The sequence below is a fragment of the Bombus vancouverensis genome, chromosome 5 (genome assembly GCF_051014615.1).
Source record: "Bombus vancouverensis nearcticus chromosome 5, iyBomVanc1_principal, whole genome shotgun sequence".
Lineage (NCBI taxonomy): Eukaryota > Metazoa > Arthropoda > Insecta > Hymenoptera > Apidae > Bombus > Bombus vancouverensis.
In genome coordinates this window covers 2,635,840-2,663,142 of record NC_134915.1, presented here as the reverse complement: position 1 = coordinate 2,663,142, position 27,303 = coordinate 2,635,840, and the positions used below count along the sequence as shown (strand labels likewise).

The 27,303-nt window shown below is 34.6% G+C and overlaps 1 protein-coding gene across 2 annotated transcripts in view; it reads right to left on the bottom strand.

The window, feature by feature from the left end:
• nAChRalpha4 (nicotinic acetylcholine receptor alpha4) overlaps positions 1–27,303 on the bottom strand; it is a 384,984-nt gene that overhangs the window by 257,210 nt on the left and 100,471 nt on the right. For both annotated transcript variants that reach the window (XM_033347108.2, XM_076618476.1), the window contains one exon: positions 19,894–19,938. In XM_033347108.2, the coding sequence (XP_033202999.1) occupies positions 19,894–19,938 (45 nt within the window). The remainder of the gene's footprint in view (positions 1–19,893; positions 19,939–27,303) is intronic.

Below are 27,303 nucleotides of genomic sequence, written 5' to 3'. Positions count from 1 at the left end.
GTATATGAAAAAGACTTTTTTTCATCAATTATTAATAAATATTTTTGTTTGAATATATATTATGCTCTGTATATTTTTATCTTATAAAATATGATTCTGATATTTCATATTTATATATTTGTTCAAGTGGTTGGATGGGGAAGACAATTTGTTAAAATTTCAGCTTAGTTTTACCTAAAATAGATATATTTTTCATTCGTTAGTTAATTAATTAAACCTTGTAAAAATACATCGAGGGTTGACAAAGTTAATCGTAGTTATTTTTCACGGCGAGCACAAGGTGAACGACTACAATACATTTTATCTGTAAGGAAAGTGAAATAAATAAAATGCTGTCGATATAGTACGTCAAAGATTGCTATTGCAAGTGACGTTCGACCGCAATCTGAAAATATATTTTGAAGAAAAATGGACAGAGATGGAACTGCTGCAAGGCTTTGTTAAAACACTCGATGATATACATACGTCGGTATATATAACTTCTGGCGAAAACTTCTCGTATAAATAATTTCTTTCTGTCGAATACGTTTTACGTAGGTGTATGTATTTGTTGAATGATGCCATTCGATTCATAATAATTTCTATTACAACAATTTGCCATTTCTAACAATGCTGTCATATGAATCGCATACGTTGTAGAATCGCTGATTCAGAAACCAATAATTATAAAATTATCGCCATGAACGTGAACGAGATATTTGTAACATGGCAATGTATTGCGCCCAATGAAGCGTATTGTGGTTTAGAAATAGGCATGTATGGTAATGAAGCGATTGTTGGCACGTGATATCTCTTACCCAATTTCAAAGTTCAATGCTCTAACTAACGGTTTCCAGAACAAAATAATTAGAACATTGTTCGTGGCTTACTAAAATCTATTAATTTTGAAGATTACTAAATTAGAAATTATCACGCGAGCTCTTTCCCATAAATACTATTCGATAATGTTAGATTGTGTAATAATTCTATTTTTATCATAGAACTGTAATTACATTAGTTGCAGCGAACGCTTACACGACAAATATTGCTTATAATTGTATTATTCAACGACGACGAAACAAGAGAAACGAACACAATGAGTGCTGTTAAAAGAATTATTTATTAGCGTGTACGTGAAATATAGCAATCATGATGTAGCAAAAATTAGTACAATCTCGTTTGGATTTAAGATGTTTCAAATGATTGAAATTACATTGCTATTATTATTATTATGTTACATTATATTAATTGCTTAAATCTAAAAAAAACGTGAAAATACACATGTACCGAATTTCTTGATAAAGGCTCAAAAGTTTCGGACCTAGTAAGATAAATAAGTCGTTTAATCGATTTGTAAAGGATGATAAAGCAGAAAAACCTGTTTTAGAAAATGCCAACGAACTTATAGCGGCATTAATCTCCCTCTGGTCTGTCCTTTTGATGGACAAGAAATTTCGTGAATTGCAAACGATATGAAAGAAGCTGCGCGAGCACGCGCGATTCCTCGCTTCGATTCGATACCAGTATTTTCCCTAAAGCATTAAAAATCCGCTTGTTCGTTAAAACAAAAGCGAGATTGAGATATAAAAGTTGGGGAACTGTAGTAAGATTAAACTGCAGTCTCCATTTTCGCAACAATAAAAAGAGCGACAGTTATCAGGGGACTTCGACACGACACAATTCCCATTGTTCCTCGATATAGATTGAGAAAATCGAATGGCGAATGACGAGAGTGTGAGAGGCAAGACGGTTGAGGAAGCAAGAATCGAAGCGAGAGATTCAGGACGATGGCCAAGTTCAAAGGGGGAAGGGAGTGCAGTTTGAGAGTAGAGCGGAGAAAGAGAAAGGTGAGCAGGCGGACGGATGAACAAAGAGGCAAGTAACCGATACTAGTGAAAAAGGAAGCAGAGATATAAAGTAGAAAGAGAGTTGAGACGTGTCCATAGATAGAAAGGCCACCGGTGTGCTACTATTGTTATCAATTTATTTCCGATGTATTGACTGGTCGCTAAAAGGGACGCCGTCATCGATATGTGATTGTGAATCTCCACGGCAGAAGCCTCTACGAGCTATCGATTCCACCACCTGTCGACCGCAGATACATCTACGTACTTGAAGAAGCACGTCAGAGAGATTTCCGATGGTCCTCACAGCTGGTGCTGGAGATGCCGGTGGAACTGAATGTAATTAAAACTCGTAGCAAGATTAATTCGTACGCCTGTATGCAGTTCCATTCAAATCACTGATGTACATTTCACCGACTGTTTTTACCGAGAACAATTCACAGATATCAGACTTGATCGACGACTATAACTTTGACCGACAACAGCTTTAACCGGCGACAGTATCAAAGTATTAACCGACAACAATGCCCTGCACAGAATTTAAGTAATTGGTTGCATCAAGCTCGAACAGAGTATAACTTTGATTTAGAGGATTATACGAGACTGCATTCTCTGCTTTGTTCGCGTACAGAATATGCATGTAGTTTCCTCTCGATTATCATCGCTATCGATTAAGATTGGTTAAAGTTTGGTTTACAGTAGCGATCATAGTATAGTGAGAAAAGTAGGGTGAAAATCGTTTACACGTAATCCGATGAAAGCATTCACAGCAGATGGTTCGGTCAAGTTAAATGAGAATTTCTTAACCGTGGCGTCGGTTTCCTAGTGATCAAAACCGCAATCAACAATCGAAAAAGAGCAAGGAGAACGAGAGTTTAATTCGATCTGTATTTCAGCCACAAAAAGCATTGTGATACATCTGGCAAATTGTGGATCGATGTAAAGTGAACGAATAAGAATGAAAGAGATTGCAACGGGGTTTCATTGTATCTGATCGTTTAGTGTGAATGCCTTGCTAAAATTTTGATTGAACATTTTGATTGATCGTGAATTGACCGTAGTTTTGACGAGGCTTTGATGTAAATCGACTCTTAACCGACAGCAAGTATGATCGATTGAACGATCGACACAGAGTTCAATCAATTGTTTCTAGCAAATTCGACCAACTACGAGTTTGGTTTAGCGTTATATCAGCCTGCGCCCTAACTTTATCAACCTGGAGAATATTTCGATCATTATCGTTATCGGTTAGTACTACCGTCGGTTAAAGCTAGTTTCGGTCAGATGTCGTCATTGATGAAATCTTGTATGGCCTGGTGACGATCAAGTCAGACGTAGATTAAGTCTGCAGTAAATTTAGTATGGTGCAGAAAGATCAAATATAATGTAAATGTAATGTAGATCAAGTCACGTGTAGATCAAGTCTGGAGTAGATCAAGTCCAGTGTAGATTAAGTATGGGGTAAATCAAGTTGATTGTAGCCCAAGTCTAGTGTAGATCAAGTCTAGTGTAGATTAAGTATGGGGTAAATCAAGTATGGTGCAAAAAGATCAAGTATAGTGTAGATAGATTAAATCTGAGGTAGATTAAGTCTGGTGTAAATAGATCAAGACTGATGTAGATCAAATATGATGTAAATCAAGTTTGGGATAGATCGAGTCTGATGTAAATAGATCAAGTATTGTGTAGATAAATCAAGTCTGATGTAAACAGATCAAGACTGATGTAGATCAAATATGATGTAAATCAAATTTGGGGTAGATCGAGTCTGGTGTAAATAGATCAAGTATTGTGTAGATAAATCAAGTCTAGTGTAAATAGATCAAATATTGTGTAGATAAATCAAGTCTAGTGTAAATAGATCAAGTATTGTGTAGATAAATCAAGTCTAGTGTAAATAGATCAAATATTGTGTAGATAAATCAAGTCTAGTGTAAATAGATCAAGTATTGTGTAGATAAATCAAGTCTAGTGTAAATAGATCAAGACTAATGTAGGTCAAATATGATGTAGATCAAGTTTTGGGTAGATCGAGTCGGATGTAAATAGATCAAGTGCGGTGCAGATAAATCAAGTCTAGTGTACATAGATCAAGGTTGGTGCAGACCAAGTCTAAATCAGGTCTGGCGTAGATCAAGTCAGATGTACATAGATTAACTTTGGTGTAGATTAAGTCTGGTGTAGACCAAGTCTGATGTAGACAGATAAAGTTTGGTGTCTATAGATTAAGTCTGGTGTAGATAGATCAAGTTTGGTGTACATAGCTCAAGTCTGATGTACATAGATTAAGTCTGGTGTCAATGAATGGCTGTCGAGAGGGCGAGTTTTACGAAGAAACTCACAGCAAACTGCTTTAATGAAATGTTTGTGCTTTTATAACGAGATCTTAATGTATCTCGAAAATCACGCTCCTAAACACGAAGAACTGTTGTCCTTCGGCCTCTTTATTTTAACGAGAATTCGCTCGTTTCTAAAATGAAACGATGTTAATTAAAACAAAATCTTCTCGTTATTAACGAATTCACTAAAAATAAAATTTTTAGCTTATATTCTAAAGAGAACAAATTTGTTCAAGCTTTAATTTATAATGAATGTGAATTAAATTACTTTAATAAAATATACATGGATACTATATCTAGTTTCTCCTACTGCACACTGTTTAATACTTAAAAATTGATAATGAGAAATTCCATAAATGCATCAGATTAAATACATAAAATAAAACGACCAGCAAGTTATTTGCTAAAATGAATAAAAAATAAAAATTTTAACATGAAAATGTAGTAAAATTTTGTCCATTAATACTGTAGCAAATTTTGCCTGCTCCCATTTTTATTTTTTGCTCAGAGTAGTAATAGATATGGTTCTAATTTTTATAACAATTATTCGTATAATTGTAATTTTCATATTCTCGTTCACAAAGTCTTCGTGATGTAATTTTTCGTTGTTACGACATTATTACTATGAAATGAATTATTAGAAAAGAATAAATTATTTTTTTATTAAGTTTTAACCAAAATCTTAAACTCGTTAGTAAAAGATTATTCGCTGAATTAAACTTAAATGCGTGAAAATGGACGTTAATGAAAGATTCCTTAAAAAATTTATCCATTTTGTATTCAAAGAACATTGAATTTACTCTATATATGTAGAAAAGGATTATTTCTAAATTTTATTTCCGTAGCATCATATCACAAAGGGTGTACCAAGATTAATTAAACATTTTAAATTAATTAAAAGATTTTAATTAACCTTTTATAGGATAAAGCCGTAAAACCGACATTTCTACGCCGTGCGTACTAGAAGCAAAGAAGAATCGCGCAAATTAAATAGGCAAAAGCGCGTAATTGTCAATTTTCTACCAAACAAGATAACAGCGGGATCCTATTGTCGTTTTATCGACTTTCAGCGCGGGCAATGAGAAGTGAATTTGTCACCACTTCCGTTTCATGGTTAGAAATAGACTCGATTTTTCAGCAGATTGAAATGAAATTGAAATAGTTAAAGAAAAGCTTTTAAAATGGCCATCTGAATTACCATCTTGAGTAATAAAAGTTTCATTGTCCACGGTATAATAATGTTAACTCGAACAAACTTTTTTCGTAAGACAATGCACATTATTACTTTGCCATTTGAAACTTTGATCAAATATTCGTAATAATTTCGAGGACTCGCTATTAAAAGCAAAAATATTTAATCGGTTACTATATTTTGTGCATAATATAGATCGGATATTTTACCGCTCTTAACATTATAAATTTTTACATATTCTTTTACGAAAAATTAACTTTTTCATTCGGTTCTAGAAGTTCAAATGCTTTAAAGCCCTTTAATTTCTCTTCAGACTCAGAATAGCATTAAAAACATCGCAATTCATATACTTAAAAATTTGACATTTGACCAAATTGGAATAAATTTGACCATTAATTTGACTTTGCAAATGAAAATTCTAAAAAACATATCAATCTTCTCCTTAGTTTTCGAACTTAAAATGGTTACGGTAAAATCTATTTTTAATTTCTATTTTATTTTACCAAACATAGTCATTTATTTATTCCTTTTTGGATGTTTTGCAGCAACATTTACTTTAATATAAACTAAAATGTAAAATAAATTAAAATAAACTAAAGAAAACAAAAATTAGAAAAACACTGAGTGATGTTTAAATAATCAAATTGTTGAAATAACGTCCCTTTTAGAAATGACATAAAAATCGTTTACAGGCGAATATTTTATCTTCTACCTTTCGATGTATGTCTCCTTTGTATAGTTGAAAATTGGATCCGTCTATTAGATCAATCGTTCGTGTTCAAAGTGTTACATATTCAATATAATCATACTCACCATCGAATACAAGAGTGCTTTCATCACTTTGGAACTTAAGTTATTCTGCTCGGATCGATGAACATTTTGAAGAACCAAGGTCTTTAACCTATCTACCAATTTAACCTGCATTATACATCGAAAGCTCCGGTACTTCGCTATTCTGCTCCCAAACCTTGTACACGTTAATCCAGCCGTACAAATGTGTAATGCTGCGGGAAAGTTTTGTCGGTAGATTAGAAATACCATAAGAAAATGTTCCAGTACTTCATCGTACAAATTAAGGATAGCTAATATTACTTTAATTTTGTTCTTATTACGATGTAATATCTAAAAGCTATTAATAAAATTAACACTAGAACTACCAGTCAAATTGACTGGTTTTACAATTTTATTTTAAAATTCCTACTACTTCATGTTATATTTTTTTCCGCAATGATGTAATGACTTTCGCAACGATAACTAAAAAAATAATATAATGAATTCTATTTTGTCTTTTATGTATTCAAACTGAAAATAATTTTGTATCGCGGCTAATTATACCAATAGCAGTCAAAATGACTGGTACTTGTCAAAGTGTAAAAGGATCCTGCAATTTGTTTATCGAACCCCAATTAACCAGTTTCCTCGTTTTGTACAACTTGCCACACGTTTGTAAAATTTTTACCGCCTATCATTCGATATGACGATATCAGTTATCAGGAAAATTCCGGATCGATCGCTAGATCACTAGATGCTAACACTAGAAATACTACACCAATCAAAATGACTGGTTCTACAATTTTATAAATGTGTCAACCCTCGTTTAGGGATCCCAGATGGATTAATAATACCAAAAATGTACTACATAACTTTGAATTCCTTCTGTAAGAAAGTAATAAATCAATAAATATAAAAATATTCTGTTATTACGTATTTTTTAAAGATCAGTCATTTTGATTAGTTTTGGTAGAAATAACTTCGTGTTAACTATCGGTAGTTCTAGTGTTAAAGTTGTGAGTTCTTCTAATACTTCGTTGCTATTGTCAAGTAATTACCGGAGAAATTCATTTGATTTTTTGAAAAAGTATTTAGTAATCAAATAGCTATATATTTGTGTAATATAAATAAATCCAGGCTTCTTTATGTAGACAGGCTTTCAGAGAAACAGTATGAAAGGTGTTTCCCTTTTTTCTAAACTGTATACTTTAGATAAAAGTACAAACGTCGATCATTTCTAAGAATGTTGCGTTTGTTATGTATTGTGTGGTAAATTGGACAAGCGTTAAATTTTCGTCAAAAAATTGTCGCTCTTTGAGCCATTAGGCAACGTCATAACTTTGTGAAAAATAATCGTGCAGTCATTTTGGTAGGAAAAGCCTTTAGTTTGACTCGCAGAGGTCTTTTTTTCCGCAACGTACTTTTACAATAAAAAAGTGGAGCTCAAAGAATTAACTGGTTCTACGGGGTTGAACAAATTTGTTAAATTAAAATCATGATGGATTCAAAAATTGGCGTCTCTCTATTACAACGTTACCTTAAAAATTCCTTTTTTACAGTCGTTCTATCGCACTTTTAAAATAAAAAGCGTGCCGCCAGCATTAGAATAATTTCCGGCAAAATAATTACAGAGGGGTTGCACTGTTGCATTTAAATTGCGTGTGTGTATGTGTTTGGCATGTTTAGTCTGTGTGTTATACATACACACGAAAAAGAAGGTTAAACTTCTACAAAATTCAAAAGTGCAAGTCTCAATTGAATTTATTTTCAATTAAAAATCGATATCTTAGAATTAAATTAAAAGTTATGTTTTAAGTGAATCTATTCCTAATTAAAAATTGCTTTTTAAAATTTCTTAAATTTAACTTTACACATCAGCCGAGCAATTTCACAACACAAGAATTAGCTATGTATGTCGTTCGTCTGCTATTACTTGCACATACATACGTATGTATATAAGAAATAAAAAGCTTTCACATTTTCATTTCCTAAAAACCGTATTCTTACATAACATCTTCTTTTGCCACTTGTATATTTATTCAAAATACAAGAACATAACACACGAATCTATATCTGTACCTAAGCATTCATGTTCTGCCATTTAGGATTACTTCAAAAACATTATGTTGTGGTTGTCTTAATGCTGACTATAATTTTACATTATAAAAACAAGCATCGATGGTCCACAAAATGCAAATGATATTGGAATATTTTGCAAAACAGTTTAGAAAGAACTTGTTTTTATTATTAGCAAATTTACATTTTCAAATCAACATTTCCTGATTACTTCTTCAATTATCTCCAATGGCGATGAAAATAATTTACATGTTCCTTTTGCGTAACTTTTAACTGATTCATGGAAACTATCAGATCTAAAACTTTCATTCAATAACAAAAACTTTCTAGTCAAAATACGCTTATACAATATATTTCCTATTTGTAGGAAATTCAAAGTTGCAACAACGCACGTTATGCAAAAACCTAACATGCAAAAATATGCAAAGCTCTGCTCCAGCTGCTTTCCTTTACCCGTGTCTAAGAAGACACAAATCTGCATGAAAATCCTCAGGCTACTTTTCAAAGAACCTCGTTCCGACCAGCTATTTTCCTCTACATTAGCTTCCAAGCGATAATTCATCGGTTTTACAAAAACCAGATGCTAGAAAATGGTACAAAGACCGGTATACCTCATTGGTCGACGCCACTGCTGTCTCTCAGTGCTCACGTGCAACGGCGATTTTTCAATTGTACAGGAGCATTTGGTCCGGAACAAAGTCGTCGGCAACGAAAGGACAACGAGTTTCGCGAAACCAACAGCCCGGTTCGAAACGATACAACACGGACAAGTCTCGTCATTACCCTCAGTTACACGTGTATAGTCGTCGCAAGCGAGCGCTAGCCGAAGGCAAACCGGTTGTACGCAGTAGCTGGTAGGTTGTCGCAAACGGTCGGTTCGGAGGGTTAGTCGGAAGCTAAAGAGGGTGGTTTCGACGTTGAAGGATGGCGTGTCGCTGGGAGACGCGTGCAGAATACCTGGCAGCGCACGTACACGCATAAGTACACAGAGAAACGGATGTGACTCTTGTCAGTGTAACGATCTGAAACGTCGCTGCCACACACTCTCTCTGTTTCTCCGTTGCTCCTGTTCTCGATTTCAAATCCCGTCTTTATCGAACGTCACGGCCGACCAAACAAGTGTTCGCCATATGGTACAATACGGTTATGAATCGTCAAGCAGTGACGAACCGAGCTGTCACCGTGAAAAATTACCCAGAGAAGGAAGAAACGTCATGGAAAACGTTGTTGGCAGAATTTGTGCAGTACAAACGAGAACGCGGCAACGATTAAATTTGCACCGCCTTCAGACACAGGGGACGATGACAGACAGCCAGAGAAAGTATGGAATCGTAAAGAAACGAGGGAAAGAAAAAACCGACGCCTAGTAAATGGAAAAATATTAAAATTTCAACGGGGACAAAACAAATAGTACACATACAGGGTGTTTCAGTTGTATACGGTCAAACGGTATCAGCATATTCTTACGATTAATACTCACTTACGAAGCTGTAGAAAAGATATCGCGATAAATGTATCGACTAATTTCTATTTTTTGAATTTTCGACCGATTTAATGGAGCGATTTCTATTTGTGAAAAAGATTGAAATGCGTCGGGCAGAAATTAATTCGTTTGGGGAATTGATACAGATGATTGATACTGCATTCGGTGAAGTGAAAGAATGGCAATAGACTGAATGTATCAACGACGTTGACTTTCTGTTTGCAAGAACGGACGACATTTTTTGTAAACATGAAAAATCCATGGAACGAGAGTGCATTCATTTAAAATTATGGCATTTTGTTGTAACTTTGTAATGGAGCATTCACGATCCATTATTTATATAACATCTTTCCTTACGTTCAAACGTACAATTTGCTGGCCATTTGACGAGGTAGAAAGGAAGCACCCTGTATATAGGTATGTTCTATTTAACCGGAAACGTTTAAATATTTGAAGAAGTACGAATGATACGAAGAAATGTCTGAGACAAAAGTTGTACGGTATCGCGGGGAATATTCTATTTCGCATAGCTTTGCTTTGCATAGTTTACCTTGTGACGACCTTGAAACGTCCTGCAAGGGTGACACCAGAATTTTTATTTTTTATACCGTTATTTCTTATTACATATTCTTGCAACTGACAGTCAAACGTTTTCAAAACGCTACAAACTTGTGTCTTTCGCACCATGAACTGTCCGGGAAACAGTATGTCCTCGTTGATATCATACAACTTTTTTCAGACATTTGAACGTTTCCAGTGAAAAAGGACATATTGTGTATATAAACTGTGTAATCATTTTTACTGTGCGATTGTACGATAATTAATAATTAATTAGTTCAAAAGTTACAACGTTTCATCCATCGTTATGTCTGCTACCATTAACATTTTATAGGAAAGTTTCTTACAAAAACTATACAACTTGCGCAATTCTATAAAAAGGTTTCTTACGAAACTATCTTTATCTTACTGGCAAGGATTAATAAGACATAAAAGTCAACTTGTCTCGTCTTTTTAAATTAAACGCTACATTTAACTCGTTTAAATAAAGTAGTAGCTACATTAAAGTAACTCGTGAAACGAACTCAATGACTTACAGCAGTAAGAGCTTTCGGAGTCCGATATGAATTAACATTCTGTTTAATCTTCTACTCTTGTGAAAATATCTCTTCCTTATCAACATCTTTTTTTCAACATTTTAATTGTAGTAAAAAAATCAACAGAAATGATCAAATAGCACGCCGTTGATTAAAATACATTTTGAATATCGTTGAGATATCGTTGCATTGTTATAGAAGATAGTAGCCGATTTATATCCACTAACGTTGCCATAATTCTGCTCTGATAATCTGCTTTTTCACAACTTGTGGAAACTGTACGAGCCCTCTACGAATCACCCCTCGTGGAAACGGCTTTATCAGTAAATCAGATGAATTGTAATTTCAATAAAACGAGACGAATTATTACGTCGAAACGGATCTACGACACATAGATGGAGTATCATGCGACAGATAAGACTATTTTCGTGCAATTTCCTATGGCAAATAGCATAGCGAAACTTTACATCGATGTAAGATTCGGATCGCATTGGCACAGATATTACTGGATCACGTGAAATTGTTCTGAAACTAATCTGAGAATCGTGTGCAACTATTGCTGAGGCAACAGTTTCACTTATATCACCGATTGTCGGTTTCTGTGAAAGTGTTTCTGACACAATTTCTTGAAACTTTCCATTTCTCTTAATTGCTTGCAAAGATTTCGAAATTCATAAGAATGCTGAAGTTTCCTCTCGTAATTCAAATGTTCTGTTCTTGCACTGCTTCCTGGCCATGTTTTTCTTTTGCAGATAAATAGTTTCTGGCATGCCTTTATCCACAGTACAATCCTATTGTACATTGAATAAAATTAACGATTTTTTTTATTTATTGTTTATTGCATTTATTACATCCCCTGGTCAGACATGTGTATTTTATAGATATATATGTAACGTGAACTAAACACAGTAATGTGCTACAACTAAGATAATTAAATAGTTAATTCACAACTCACAACTAATAGTTTACAACTTATAACAACTCGGCAACTCAACTCTCGACTCCTCACCACTCGACTCCTCACCACTCGATTCTCAACTCACGACTTGACTGCTCACAACTCGACTCTTCACTCACGACTATCTCAACTCGACTCTCAACTCACGACTATCTCAACTCGACTCTCAACTCACGACTACTCCACTCGACTCTCAACTCACGACTACTCCACTCGACTCTCAACTCACGACTACTCCACTCGACTCTCAACTCACGACTATCTCAACTCGACTCTCAACTCACGACTATCTCAACTCGACTCTCAACTCACGACTACTCCACTCGACTCTCAACTCACGACTACTCCACTCGACTCTCAACTCACGACTACTCCACTCGACTCTCAACTCACGACTACTCCACTCGACTCTCAACTCACGACTACTCCACTCGACTCTCAACTCACGACTACTCCACTCGACTCTCAACTCACGACTATTCCACTCGACTCTTCAGGTAACGACTCCCGATAAAAGCTGCCAGGCCCTTTTGGCCTAACGGCACTTAGGTCATTTCTCCACGATACTACAATACCGTGTTCTGTTAATGACTTATTGTTAGCATGATAAACAAGTGGAGCGATCTCTAAAATAGAAGATTAAACAGAACATTATTTTACTAATAATATTGTTACTTGAAACTGGTCAGTAAATTTTTTTCACATAGTTTTCGACGATCTGAACCTTCCAGTTGCGTGAGGTAGGTAATACAAGTGCAATCTTTCATTTGTTCTAGTCTAAAATAAGAATATCATAGATTCTGCCTATTTCAACGCATTGATTTCTAATACTAACAAGATCTTTAATTTCGTGCCTTTTTCAATCGCTTTTCTTTATTGTAGAGTTGAACTGTTTTACTGGTCGTTAAAGTAATGAAATGTGGTGAAAAAGGCTTAATTTGTAGTAAAGATACGAAAAGAATAATATACCTCACATACATTTCAAAATAAACCCTTGAAATCTAATTTGTGTCGACAGAAATATAAATAGAAAAAAATGGACAATGTTTCCAATATTGCATTATAATTTGAATTTCGAGAATTGGAGGGTTGAAAGACTCATACGTATGACGTTGTGAATTATGCAATACGTTTTCGAAGTGGTTACGACCTACAATAAATAAAATATTGCCATTCCATTTAAGAAAATAATCTTGATTTTTCCATCTTATTAATCCTTTCAAGTAGTATAGAACTATTGCCACTACGTGCTCTAAAACCATTCTATTTTCGAAATTTCATCTACGAAAATTCGTATGAGACTCTAATGATAACAGACATTTTGCATGACGAAACTAAGCGAAATAAAAATTCCAGTATAGAAGAGTGTACGAAATAGATTAAGAAAGGGAAAACGAGGAACATTTTTATAAGACTGTAATTGTAGCAGACATTTTGAGCGATGAAACTAGGCGAAACACTCTGTATAAAAGAGTGTGTAAAATAAATTAAGAAATAGAAAAGCAAGATGTGAAAATAAATGAGGTACGATTTGTAGAGAGAATGAATAGTAGAAAGGCATACAAGATAAAGGACAAAATAAGGAGAAGAGAAAGTGGAAGAATAATATGAAAGCAGAAGAGAAGGAGCAAGGCAACGTGGAGAAAACAGAGTTCGCATCGGTAATGAGCGCAAAGGGTCGGTTCTCCGATGCAGAAACTCTGAAACAGTTTATCAACGTGGTGAATAGGAAAGAAGAAAGCTCATTTGCCGATAGAAATATATTATCGATGATCTCTATCTTTTACAAATAATGAAAGATTAATGTTGTCTCTTCTAAAAATGTTAATTTCGATCGTAAAACGAATTTTCAGAATAGATGGTGCAGTAACTTTCCTCGCAATTTCTATTAAAAACGTAACTTTCACTATATTTTACTAGAAACGAAAGTATTACTGGCCGATGATGAAACTAAAAACTTTTAGTTTAGAAAGGAAGACTCTTCTCGCTATAGAATTTGCTTCATAAACTTTATTCTTGGCATGCGAGATGAAAAGCAACTGGAAGGAAAATGAACCTTGAGCTCAGTATTGTAGTATCGTAAATTATTATAATTAGTTTATTAATAATAAATGGATTAAACAGATGTTAATTAAATAGAAAACGATGGTTATTTAACATGAATTAATCGCAACAACGCATTGCAATTAAGACAACTAGGTATTTAATTAACAACTCTCGTCACCACAGATTCAACTCTCTCTCAACAACGCTAACAACACTATCTTGACAACGCAATCTGCACTCTCTGGCTTCTCAACTCACACTGTCGTTAATTCGTTTATGTCCCATAGCAACTCCTTGCCTTTTGTCTTAGCCTCATACCTTTTGTCTTAGTCCCACCACGCACATGCTCAGCAGCCGCTTGTTTATAATTTGCACGACATCTCCAGGCCCCTCGTCCATGATACTACAGTATTTATCTGTTTTCCTAGCCTGTTTTAATCTTTGCTCACAACACTCCTTAATACTAGAACTGCCGCACCAGTCAAATTGATTGGTTTTACAATTTTATTTTAAAATTCCTACTTCATGTTGTATTTTCTTTCCACAATGATGTAATGATTTTCTCAACGATAACTAAAGAATAATATAATGAGCTTTATTTTGTTTTTTAAGTATTCAAATTGAAAATAATTTTGTATCAAGGCTACTTATACCAATACCAGTCAAAATGACCGGTACTTGTCAAAGTGTAAAAGGATCCTGCAATCTGTTTATCAAACCCCAATTAACCAGTTTCCTCGTTTTGTACAACTTGCCACACGTTATTAAAATTTTTACCGCGTATCATTCGATATGACGATATCAGTTATCAGGAAAATTCCGGATCGATCGCTAGATCGCTAGATGCTAACACTAGAAATACCACACCAATCAAAATGACTGGTTCTACAATTTTATAAATGTGTCAACCCTCGTTTAGGGATCCCAGATGGATTAATAATATCAAAAATCTACTACATAACACGGAATTTCTTCTATGGGAAAATAATAAATCAATAAATATAAAAATATTCTATTATTACGTATTTTTTAAAGACCAGCCATTTTGATTGGTTTTGGTAGATATAACTTCGTGTTAACTATCGGTAGTTTCAGTGTTGATTAGTTATGAGACTGATATAGGCGGTAATTCTTCTCGGACGCAGAGGCGTAATTTAATTTTCTCGAGAAATTTTTCAGCCCACAAACGTACGTATTAATAAACCGATTGATGCCATAAATCTTGTAGTTTCGAGATCTTTAACTTACTCCTACGAGACCTATTAATTAAGCAATTAAACGGAACTATGTATTTTAAATAGCGTAAAAAAGACTTGAATAAAGAAATGTTCAAAATTTCGTGGACGATCTTTCATGGACATCTTCCATAACATGAAAACTGTTTCGATGTATAAACAATAAAGAGGAGTAAATAAGTAAAAGTATATGTATATTATTGGTGGAGTGTTGATTGATTTATAAAAATTGATGAATCAACGTGTAATTGACAATTGTATCGTTCACAGGCCAAAGTGGTCAACTCTAATTTTTGAAATTTTTTAGATCTCAGTGTCAAGTTCATCTTTTATAATTACATCAATTTTCCTTGCTTCTTGGTTTGTGAAGTTAATTAATTCGACAGATAAACAGTTTAATTAATAAGCCAACGAAGAGCAAAAGTTCTCGTTAAAGTAGGAAGAAATAAGAAGTCAAAGGGAAAGGATTCTACGATAAGTTTCTCAATCTATTTCCTTGCATCTCATCACGAGACTGGTCCTTCGAGTAGTTTGTTAATTAGCACACGCGTGCAAACAGAATGATCACACACACCAACCATGGATATAAGTATCGTGCTAGTAGACTGCGAATTTTTATGCAAATTCATATTTTTGAGAATATAATTAAAACAGTGGGACCTTGGTGGAAAATTGTTTTACCAAGCAAGTGTTGTAGGAAGCACTATACTTTGAACAATATGTGCATTTCGTGCAATTCTGTACTTTCAAATTTCCTATAAATGCATACAAATTTTTATTGCACGTATTTGAACGGTATTTGCTCGCCACAAAATGACAGCGAAGTCAGAAAATCGACACGGATATCGGATAACTGCATTTGATATCGAACGCCAGATTTTAAAAACTTCCCAATAAAAAGAAGCATGCTCGTTTCCAATGAAACCAGCGCTAGAACAAGACAAAATCGATAGTTGTGTGTTAAAATAAACGTTATGTTAAAATAGCGCTAGTTTAAATTTATACAAAAATTAAAACGTTATCTTGAAGTCGCGATAAAAAGTGTAAAAAAAAAAAAAATGAAATGCAACAAAGTAGAAAAATATGTAGTATCGAATATGGGACACTCAGAAAATTTGTAAAAAATTCTCGAACAACTTTATTTTCATTACAGCGGTCCAAATTTCCATATGGCCACTGTGTTCTTTGGTAAAATCTTACAATCATTTTATTCTAACGATAAGTTTGTGTATGATAGCATTTTGGGAAAATTAGAAAAAAAAACACGTGCTTCGGTTGTGACAACGGAAGTAGCATTTCTTTCAAAAAATATAAAAGATATAATTAATTAAATTAATATAAAATGATATAATTAACGTAAAAATATAATTTAACAGAAGACAAAATGCAAAATTTCTATAAAACCAACGCGCTCTTTAAATAAATAAAATGCAAACTGACAGTAACTTGCTCGCTGTTTCCATATCGATAGTTTGTACAAATTTTGTAATGTTTTTCTATCGATAGACGTCCACGTTTGGATAATTCTCCAATGGAATTATATTGCCTGCAATGCATGAAATTTTCTTGCAATTAGCCCCCAAAGATTTTCTATGGAATTCTAATCTGGGGAACAAGCTGGTCATGTTAAATCCTTGATATTCCTTTTCATGTAGCCATCGTTTTGTACGTTTTGACGTGTAAATCGGAACGTTATCGTGTTGATAAATAAAATTATCATCTGCAATTCTTTCTGTGAATGTTATTAAAACCATTTCTACATATACGTTTCTTTTCTACTTCTTCCAAAATGGTATCATACACAGACTTGTCATTAAAATGAGATATTTATAAGATTTTACTGCAAAACATACAGTAGCTTCATGGAAATTTCAGCAACTGTATGTACATGTACTCTCATGTTTCTCCTGCCATCTTCCTGTCCAATCTCCTGATCCAAGAGAAACAAGCACTGAACATACATCACATACACTGAACTATTTATCTCGGTAATTATTCGCAGCAACATCAATTAAAGGATACATAAATCCTTGACCAAGAAAGTAAATTCACTGTTAAGAAAGAGCCACGTTCGTAGATTTACGGCCGTAAATTGCATGTATACGTCTAACGTATTTAGCGGGATTTATCTTTGAAGACGTTTTTCAAGTTGCTCGCGGAACGAGGATAAGGATGTTAATTGGTCTCGCTTAATTATTCTTCAATTACATTTGCTGCTGCACCTTACTGTCTTGCCTCTCGTCCCTCCTCAGCTTGATTCTTTCTAGCAAAAGAAACGGCGCGCAACGCTGTGTACTTACACGAGTACATATTACTTGGCGAAGCAATTTGCAGTTACTGTGCTGACGATGACTCGAAATACCTAAGCGTCTGTTACTTCCCACGCACGAATTACGCCGCGCCGCCTTCAGCCTATTCGGCTGGTCCGCCTGTTTTCCTTCAAACTTCTCCCACAATTTCCAATTTTAAGTAATCGTTCATTTACGACGTTACCGCGTTGCTCAGATTCGTTTACCATCGAGACATGATACAGTGACTGGCGAAACTGTTTGGATGCACGTGCAAACTTATTGCGGATGCATTATGCGTATTATACGAAGGATTTTGCAATATTTTGAAATTTTACGCATTTCTACGGTTCTTCGCGTTGCAGCCGTATTTTTGTTGATAGCATCGGTATTGTTGTTGATATTTAAACTTTTCGATGTTATATGAGTCCCTAGATTTTAGACGATCGATATACAGGATGTAACAGAACACGTGAGACTCACTTCGGGATCTGATTGTACACGTAAAAAGGATGAAAAAAGTTGATATAAACGTATCTACCTATGTGTCTTCGTTCGTGAGATATAACGAATTTTGTAAGCAGAACAAACCCAGTGAATATACTAAGTCGAAATACTAAGCTTCAGAACAGGACAAGCTTTCCGACAAATTCGGGAAACACCAGCAAGCGTTCAGAATGTAACCGGAACCATGACAAGACGTTTACTGGTTTGCTTTGAAATACAGGATCGTCTTTTTGAGCATCTTCTGTGATAGTAATCAGACAACATAAAAACGATACAGAAAATTCGTTGTCTTTCATGAACAAAGAGATAGATAGAACATATATTTACATGAGTTTATTTTTATTGTTTTAACAGGTTCTGTTGCAACCTATATATTGTCGATATGACATTGAGAACCTTAAATATTGACAATAATTAGCAATTAATCAGACAACATAAAAACTAAGCAGAAAATTCGTTGTCTTTCATGAACAAACATAGATAGAACACATATTTACCTGAGCTTATTTTTATTGTTTTAACAGGTTCTGTTGCAACCTGTATATTGTCGATATGACATTGAGAACCTTAAATATTGACAATAATTAGCAATTAATCAGACAACATAAAAACGATGCAGAAAATTCGTTGTCTTTCATGAACAAAGAGATAGATAGAACATATATTTATATGAGCTCATTTTTATTGTTTTAACAGGTTCTGTTACACCCTGTATATTGTCGATACGACTTTGAGAACCTTAAATATTGACAATAATTAGCAATTAATCAGACAACATAAAAACAAAGCAGAAAATTCGTTGTCTTTCATGAACAAACATAGATAGAACACATATTTACATGAGCTTATTTTTTTTGTTTTAACAGGTTCTATTGCAACCTATATATTGTCGATATGACATTGAGAACCTTAAATATTGACAATAATTAGCAATTAATCAGACAACATAAAAACGAAGCAGAAAATTCGTTGTCTTTCATGAACGAAGACAGATAGAACATATATTTACATAAGTTTACTTTTATTGTTGTAACAGGTTTTGTTACACCCTGTATATTGTCGATATGACATTGAGAACCTTAAATATTGACAATAATTAGCAATTAATCAGATAACACAAAAACGGAGCAGAAAATTCGTTGTATCTCATGGTCGAACATAGATAGAACATATGTTCATACGAGCCTATTTTTATTGTTTTTACGAGTACAATCAGCTTCCGAAGTGTGCACCATACGTTCTCTTACATCCTGTACATTGTCGATGCAATAATAAGAATCTTAAATATTGACTATAATATCGATCTTTACAACGTTTCAATTTTCTTTAAATTTTTGTATCTTCTTTTTTTCTCCAGATCTGTCCGGAAAATCACGAAACTTCGGAACAAAGTATAACGTACTAATAAAGAAACGACTGAAACCCGAAGAAGCATAAATATGTCATTTTGAAACTTCATTAACTGTGACAAGATACCACTATCACGATTATAGTAGTAAAATCTGAAACGAATCTGGAAGTATACATATAGAAATTACAAGATATTTATTGGAAACATACATCTTGAGAGGATCAGGAAAATATTTGCACGATCAATTGTTTACTATATATCAGACTATTTAATGAGATCACTTTTCAGCACTAATTGCATGTTCAAGACGACTATTAGAATCGTGTATTAATTCTTCGTTGGATGTATGTTTGCGATAAATGTATTGTAACTTGTAATTTATATCTATGTATATTTTCATTGGTAAAATTTGATCAATATAACGACGATAATCGTGTCTCATCGTAGTGTTAATAAAATTTCAAGAACTTTCGTATAGCATACGTAATACATTCATAAAAATTTCCTGCGTCAAATATTCGAATACTTTTCTGAACTGTCCCATATATTCAAAGCGTTTAAAACTGTGAAAACGAGTCACGAACATATAGCGGTAATTAATTTTAGTAATTAAATCGCTGCGCAGATGAGTTATATCACGACGAATAATCTTTCTAAGGACAGATTAAGCCGACAGTGTTTAATCTAGCTGTCGTCATTCTTTCTAAGGAGATGAATTAATATCACTCACCTGTTCGACCCACAGATTCGTCGTCATGATCTGATTCTTCAAGTTCTGTAACAAACGTAAAAAAATGACTTCTTAATTCATTGTATTAAGTATCGTTAGAGTATATTTAGATCTAAATACTAATTTTCTTATTTTTCTTTCTCGCTCCATTATGTTCTACATTATTTAAGAATTTTTTCATTCAGAGATAAAATTACACATTGATGTGGATGAAATTGAATTATTAAACTATATAGAATACATAGAATGATGTGGATATGTCAAAAAGCAAGGAAAACGTTTCATACGGACTACAGAAATACACATGTATACGCCGATATGATTTTGCCTGCGAACGCATCAGCCGTTTTCGCAGAAATTGTTCAGCTGCTGCTGCTTAAGTGCAAGTTTCTAAATGTCTTAGCATAAATTGCCTTCTGTTGCCACAAATTACCATATTACTCGGATTCGTGGGCAATCTCCTGGAAAACTGTCGAAGAACTTAAACGTTATCTACTGATATATTCTACACGAGAGATCATGTAAATTAAATGACTGAGTTTATAACCAAATGTATTTACCATTTCTATTTACCAATTCTTTTTGGCCAGACCCATTAACATCGCTTATCTGTTCGATCCATGTGCATTTTTACTTCGAATTGTCTAAAATAAGATGAAGCACAACGAAAAAATAACGGTGACATCGTAGTCGTTCGGAAAAAATAATTGGGAAAAGATTATTTTCCCATAAAACCGAATTGTGCGTTAATCATTTCTCAAAAATAAGAAGATGTTCAATTTTGGCGGAGACGTTCAATCTAAAAAAATAAGACGAGGACTTTATAATTATGTTTTGACAATCGCAAGACAAGATTATCTATGGAGAAAATATTTCAAATTAGACGTTTACTGCCCATGTTTGTTACGTGAAAAATAAAGCTTGTCACTGTGGAAAAGCGAGCAAAATGTATATTCATAAAGAACTCTTCAAATATCGACTCTACCGTAATTTTTAACGAAGCTTCAATAATATATTTACATCTTAAATAAAGTTTATTTAATATTTGTTGCATCCGTGTGTACAACACAGTGTAACAAATACAGTACATCGGATGTGACGCAAGGCCACTTGGCGTATTAACACAACTTGTTTTTTGCTTGAGAGATTTCTGGCGATTTTTGACGATTGCAAGACGAAGTGAATTTGAAGCGCCTCTTTAAATTTCAAAATACTTCTGAAAAAACGTCGATATCTCAAAACGAACCAGCGTAAATTTACATGGAAAGTTGTGACGAACAGTTCAGCAGAAGCCAGTCCAATTCGGCGCGAGCAAAAGAGATTGAAATCTGACGTTAATTATTTCAATTATGATGAAAATAAGAAGAGTCGAAGCGAAAAGTTGGTAAACGATATAACTCGCTAATTAAAACGTACGTCGAGTGATTATTCGCCACAGGATGTATACTTTGAAAATTCGTAATACTTCATCAAGATAAATATAAATTAGGCTGCGTACTTGAAAAGTTCGCGAAATATTTCATCAAGATAACAATTATTAATTTACGATATTGCCAGAAGATCGAAAGTTTGCTGGAGGTTTGACTTTGTCCGTAAATTATTCATTCTTTGAATCGGTCTTTGCGAAACATTTGAGATATTTTCCTGGTTTCTCACCGCTAATTTAAATCCGACGCTGTGCAAGTTTTAACGAGTTCGGTATCTGGTCTGCCTCGAGAAGAACGAAACTGTGCGACAGCTGTGAAATGTAAATGCCGCAGAGGTACCAAAGGAACAAGAACCGAACGAAGACAGAGTTCAATGAACGAACTTTAAAACAATATCTACGTCTCTTTTAGCGTTGTCGCCGTTTCATGAAAATGCTTTTTCATGCTAAGTTACTCCAAATATTATCAATGACACTTTTACTGAAAGCGTAAAAGCTGAAATTGATTACAACGTCGTAACTATTGCCAAGTTGTATCTTCTGCGATAATTTGCGTTATCGTCGAAGCACGTGGTTTTTGCAATTCTAACTGCTTCCTTCTTTGCTGAAATGAAATACGCTGACGCGTATTTAACGGTATGAAGAATCCCTGTCATCTTAAACAAGCATATTTCTCGTGTATTAAGAAGATTGATTGGCAAATTTGAAAAGCGTGGCTGTATAATCGCGAACAGTATGAAGAAATTAAATACCAAGAACGTGTACGAGGGAATTGAAATATCAACTTGACGATATGGGGCTGATAATAATAAATTCAATGCTTAATTTAGTTTGTTATTTTAAATGCTTAAATTAAGTGTCTAATTTAACTCTAACTAATTAAATATACCTCAATTTACCTACAATAATTCAATGTAAAATTTTTGGTAAATTTATATTGCTAAATGGTTACATTGTCGAAGATGATCAGAAGAATCGTCGACGACAAACAATAAGAAAAATTCAAGCAGAAGAAAATTACGTTTGTACTTCGAGACTAGCTATTTACATCCCAAAAATACCTAGTCCCATATAACCACTATTTAGTTACAAAAAGAAATTCATAAAAATGTTGTTACACCGTTCTTAAAACTTTACGAGTACTTGTACATCTGATTATTTTTATTACAAAACATGCTCGAAATAGCCACTATGTATGCCAGTATATCGATACGATGTTGTAATGTGCGAACCAGTGCATGTCTTATCGTCTCTCAGTTTATTTGCAGAATATACGGTGGAAATTCGTTGCACCGTATCTGGCGAAATTGTCGGCGCATCTCGATACATGGTATTTTTCAGTGTTCCCAGCGAGACAGACTCTGAGCTTATTAAGAGCAAGACCGAGCCACCAAGGAACTGCGTGCTCACGTTCTACCCATCGATTTGGAAAAATTTCCTCGCCAACGTTTGTCACTTCTTCATGGCTGTTTATTGTACCAGGTATCCATCGTGCTGGGAATATTTCGTCGTACGAATTCTAATAAATAACATACTTTGTAAGAACTCATTTTTCTTATATCTTTCAGGTAAAACATCAACTGTCTTGGAATAAAGTAAATTTGATTTACTATTTTGATACTTAGAATTCGTTAAAAAGAATTGAACATTTTAGTTGGAAAAACAGAATTTGTCCGTCCAGTTGTCCAATTCCACTGATTACCGTCGTATTATGTTGTTTGGATATTTTGTTCGTAAAAGCAGAATTTATCTCCGGTTATCTGACTTCACCTGTAAAGAAATCGTTACCGTCGTAATATTACGTCCTGTTCTCGATTATACGATTTTCGTGGATAATATTTTCACTCGCTGTTCAAAATAACGAAGGTATTTGGTGCAGACAGAGTTAGCGGAACTTTGGCAAATAATTATAATTTCATTCTTCGTCGACACAACTGTATTACACAAATTATAAATCAGACTGAACAGGAAGTTTGAAGTTCCAAAGTGAGAGGAAATATTTGCAAAGCTCAGGTCACGAACTTCTAACACAAAGTTGATTAAGCTAACAATAAGAATGGAATTATATCGTAGCATACGATATCGTAATGGTTCGTTAATGGTATGTTAGTGATAGTATTAGCCCTATGTACTTAATGTACTACTTGTAATAACAACATTAATTAATAATGTTCAGAATCGCCAATGTTGATGACACAGTACAGATCCTGTTCCTAAATACCGATAAAACGATGCTGGAAATTATGATTTCGAAAATTTTGAAATTCTTCGCGTCACTTAATGCAAATCAAAAGATAAACTAATCCATTGCCCAACTTTTTGTTAAGAATACAAGACGATGTTATAATTACGATAGTCATGTCTCGTTACAGCGATAATGAAATTTAAAAGTATTTCATGTAATGTGATAAGTTGGGAAAAAGTCACGTAAATCCAGACTATGTGTAAATATATCGTACTTTTATTATCCTTGTGTCTTACTGTATAAAGCATATTTGTTTTAAAACGATTAATAAATAAATATATTGTTAAGAATTGTGGATCTTAATTGCCGAAATAAAAGTAAAGGAACACTAAGATTGCACTTAGAATTCATATTAAAATAGTTTTAGATTTATTTAATAAACAATTTCCAGGATCTTCGTCGATATACATTTGCACGCGTCTCAGTATTCTCTTTGTCTCACCATCTTCTATACCACACTGCCAACGAAACAGTTACATTCGTCTCTTTCGAGACGCTGTGCACACACATACTTCCATACACTCATATTCACATACGTGTGTCACTACTACGCGGCTAATCTAGTCTAGTACACAAAATTATACATATGAATGCGAAAATGAGTTAGTACACGAAGCCAAATCAACTTAAAGTTGTAGATCCATGTCATTCGTTTCGCTTATTTTATTGGGCAGTGAAGGAGGACTTAAAATTGCAACACAAAATAACTATACGTCGAACGTCACTAAATTAACTATAAGGAGTATTGTTGTAATGTTTAGTACAAGAGAATGTCTCGCGAAAGCACATAAAAGCACACGTCCAGCGAAGCGCGCTGGTAGCGATTCTCTAAACTACTTTGACAGACTTCGAAGCGATTCGACGCGCTCTTTTATAGCTGGGCACCGGCGAAAGTTCGTAGTTTTAAGAATTCGTCTCTAACGAATTTCCTTCCGACTGTCGATCGTCTGAAGAGGTCGGTGTCCTGATGACGCCGGCAGTCAGTGTTAGACGAAGACAACCTTATCAGGGCATCGGCCGGGCTGACAGCTATCGGCTGCCTCGCGGAAGGTGCAAATCTTGTCGCAAGTCCGCGTGTGTCTAAAGTTAGACGACGATACGAACTATGATAAGCTACAAAATCTATGCGAGGCTAAGTCGTCGCGTTTTTAAAGGAAAACTAATGCATCCGGGATATTTGCGTGATGTTAACAATAGCCAGAGGTTTTGTTCAAGCGAACCACGACGCCTCGCAAGAGTCAAACGCCAACTTTCTAACGCGTTTATGAAACTTTGTTTTTACATTGTTTCAATCTATTAGGTTGTCCGAAAAGTTTCTTTCGTTTTATAAGGAAATAATAGACGCACAATGTTTTTTATTTTATATTAGTTTATCGAATTATGCGCGAACATAATAATAGAAAAAGAACGAAATGGATCATACCTAATTCAATAAATTAATATAAAACAGTAATCGTTGTTCATCTATTACCACCGTACAAAACGAAAGAAACTGCATATAATATGAGAAATATAGGACATGGGGCAAAAAAATAATCATTTGCTAAATGAGAAATTGAAAATCTAGATTTTCCATCGTTTTATTACACCGCGGAAAGATTAAAACGCTGCGGCGGAAAACCGGTAATTTAACGCGCTACAGTTCGACTCTGCGATATCAGTAAAATCACAGGTCGCCGTGTTAAGACTCCGCCGCCCGTATCGGCCGTTGCTCGTCGTTCAGCCTTCTCCTGGTTGCATCGCGGATGAAATTACATTTCTATCGGGACGTAACGCGATTACCGTGACTCGATGTCGCGCGTTTCAGGCGATGCGCTCGAAATAGTTTCCGCGATTTTGATCGACCTCGCGAATCTCATTGTCGCCGCTGTTCGACCAGGCTTAACGACGTTTGATCGATCGGCCGGTTTGAGTAGCAGTTACAGATTATCGTTCACGGGCTGTCGATGCAGCACAGTTCGTCGCCATTAAATCAGAGTCCATCGATCGGAGTGTAAATAAGATCAACGAGCCGCAGTGTCCGGCCGTTTGCATCATTTAGCCTGCAGAACCGCGTCGCTCTCCAATACAAACGGAAAGTATTTAAAACGCGTTAGTCTACAGACGATGCGGGCATATCGGAGCGACGATTTATCGTCAGTGTCATTTGCTCGCCGTATCAAAAGTCTATTACTCGTGGACAACGACGTCCAACGGTGCAACGACCTGCATTCGCTTCTCTGTATCCTGACCTATGTTTCGTCGACATACCGGCACTCGAATAATTGTGACAAAGCCGCGGCGATATCGATCGTTCGAATTTCTCTCGCCTTTGATGAACGTTTACTGGTTTCATCATAAATCGAATGATTACGAGGAAAGCGAAGCGTGCGAGCAAACGGATATACATTGGACAAATTTGCATCGAGAATTTCCTTGTTACGTCCGAGATATAATTTGTTTCTCGAACATCGGTTTCATTAAAGTCTATTTTTCATACAATCGCAGCAAGCTTTCAAACGGATTCGATTGAGCAAAAATTTATATAGAAGGAAAGTAAAGAAGGACATTTTAAAGAACAAATAGGAAGACACTAAAAATATCGAGTATTAGATTTATTAGAACAACGAAGTTCTAGTACTTTATTTTGCCGGTAGAGAAGCAAAATTTAGTAAATTGAACTGTATCGTAATTTATATTTGTGAATAGGAAGGTAATTACCCTACTTTTTAAGGTTGAAAAGGAATTTTCAAAACAGCGCAAGGTAATGAAATAAAAAAGATGTACGTTTGCATTATTATGAAAACAAGAAATATCCAAGTGTTTTATTAATATCTACGATCAAATCTTCTTTCTTGCTTCATTATTATGTACGAAGCTATCTTCTGATGAACTTGCAATTAAAAACAATTAGAAATAATGACAGTAGCAAAAGCCAAGATATTTCTCGCTTCCTTCTAGTCGAAAGTAAACGCTAGCTGTTTCGAATCGATACATTAAATCTTAATTTTTCGACGATTTAATGTTTCAACGACGTAGTATGTTCAACACGTGGAACTTTTAAGACGAACTCAAATTGTGTTCTGAATTTATTATTTCTGTATATGTCAGCAATGTGTCCATCCGATGAATATATCATCGCAAGCCTTTTGTAGTCTGACTCTCTGATTTGTTCCGTCATGTTTATGGATGGAATTTTCTGCATATTTCTCGCTCGGGTAATACTGATAATTGAATTCTGTTGGTAGGCTACGGAAACTGCAAAGGAGATTGTAGAGAATACGTCGACCTCGTTACGAACTGTCCGACTGCGTATTGCGTGTAATTCCGGAATTAGGAATACCATTACCAATTTTCGTTTCACTGCGTTCGTTTTTCCGATACCAATCAGCAATACAAACAGAGGAACGCGTACTGTATATGCATCAGGTTGTCCGAAAAGTTCCTTTCGTTTCATAAGGTGATAACAGATGAACAACAATTTCTGTTTTATATTATTTTATTAAATTAGGTATGCCCCATTTTGTTCTATTTCTGTTATTATGTTCGTGCATAATTCAATAAACTAATACAAAACAAAAAATATTATGAGTCTATTATTTCCTTATAAAACGAAAGAAACTTTTCGGACAACCTGATATTAAGTTGGCAAGTAAGTGATTGCGGATTTTGTCATTAGGTGGTATTAACAAAATCCGCAATCACTTAGTTGCCAACCCAATACGATAACTATTAATCCTAATGATCTGTGCCGCATTTA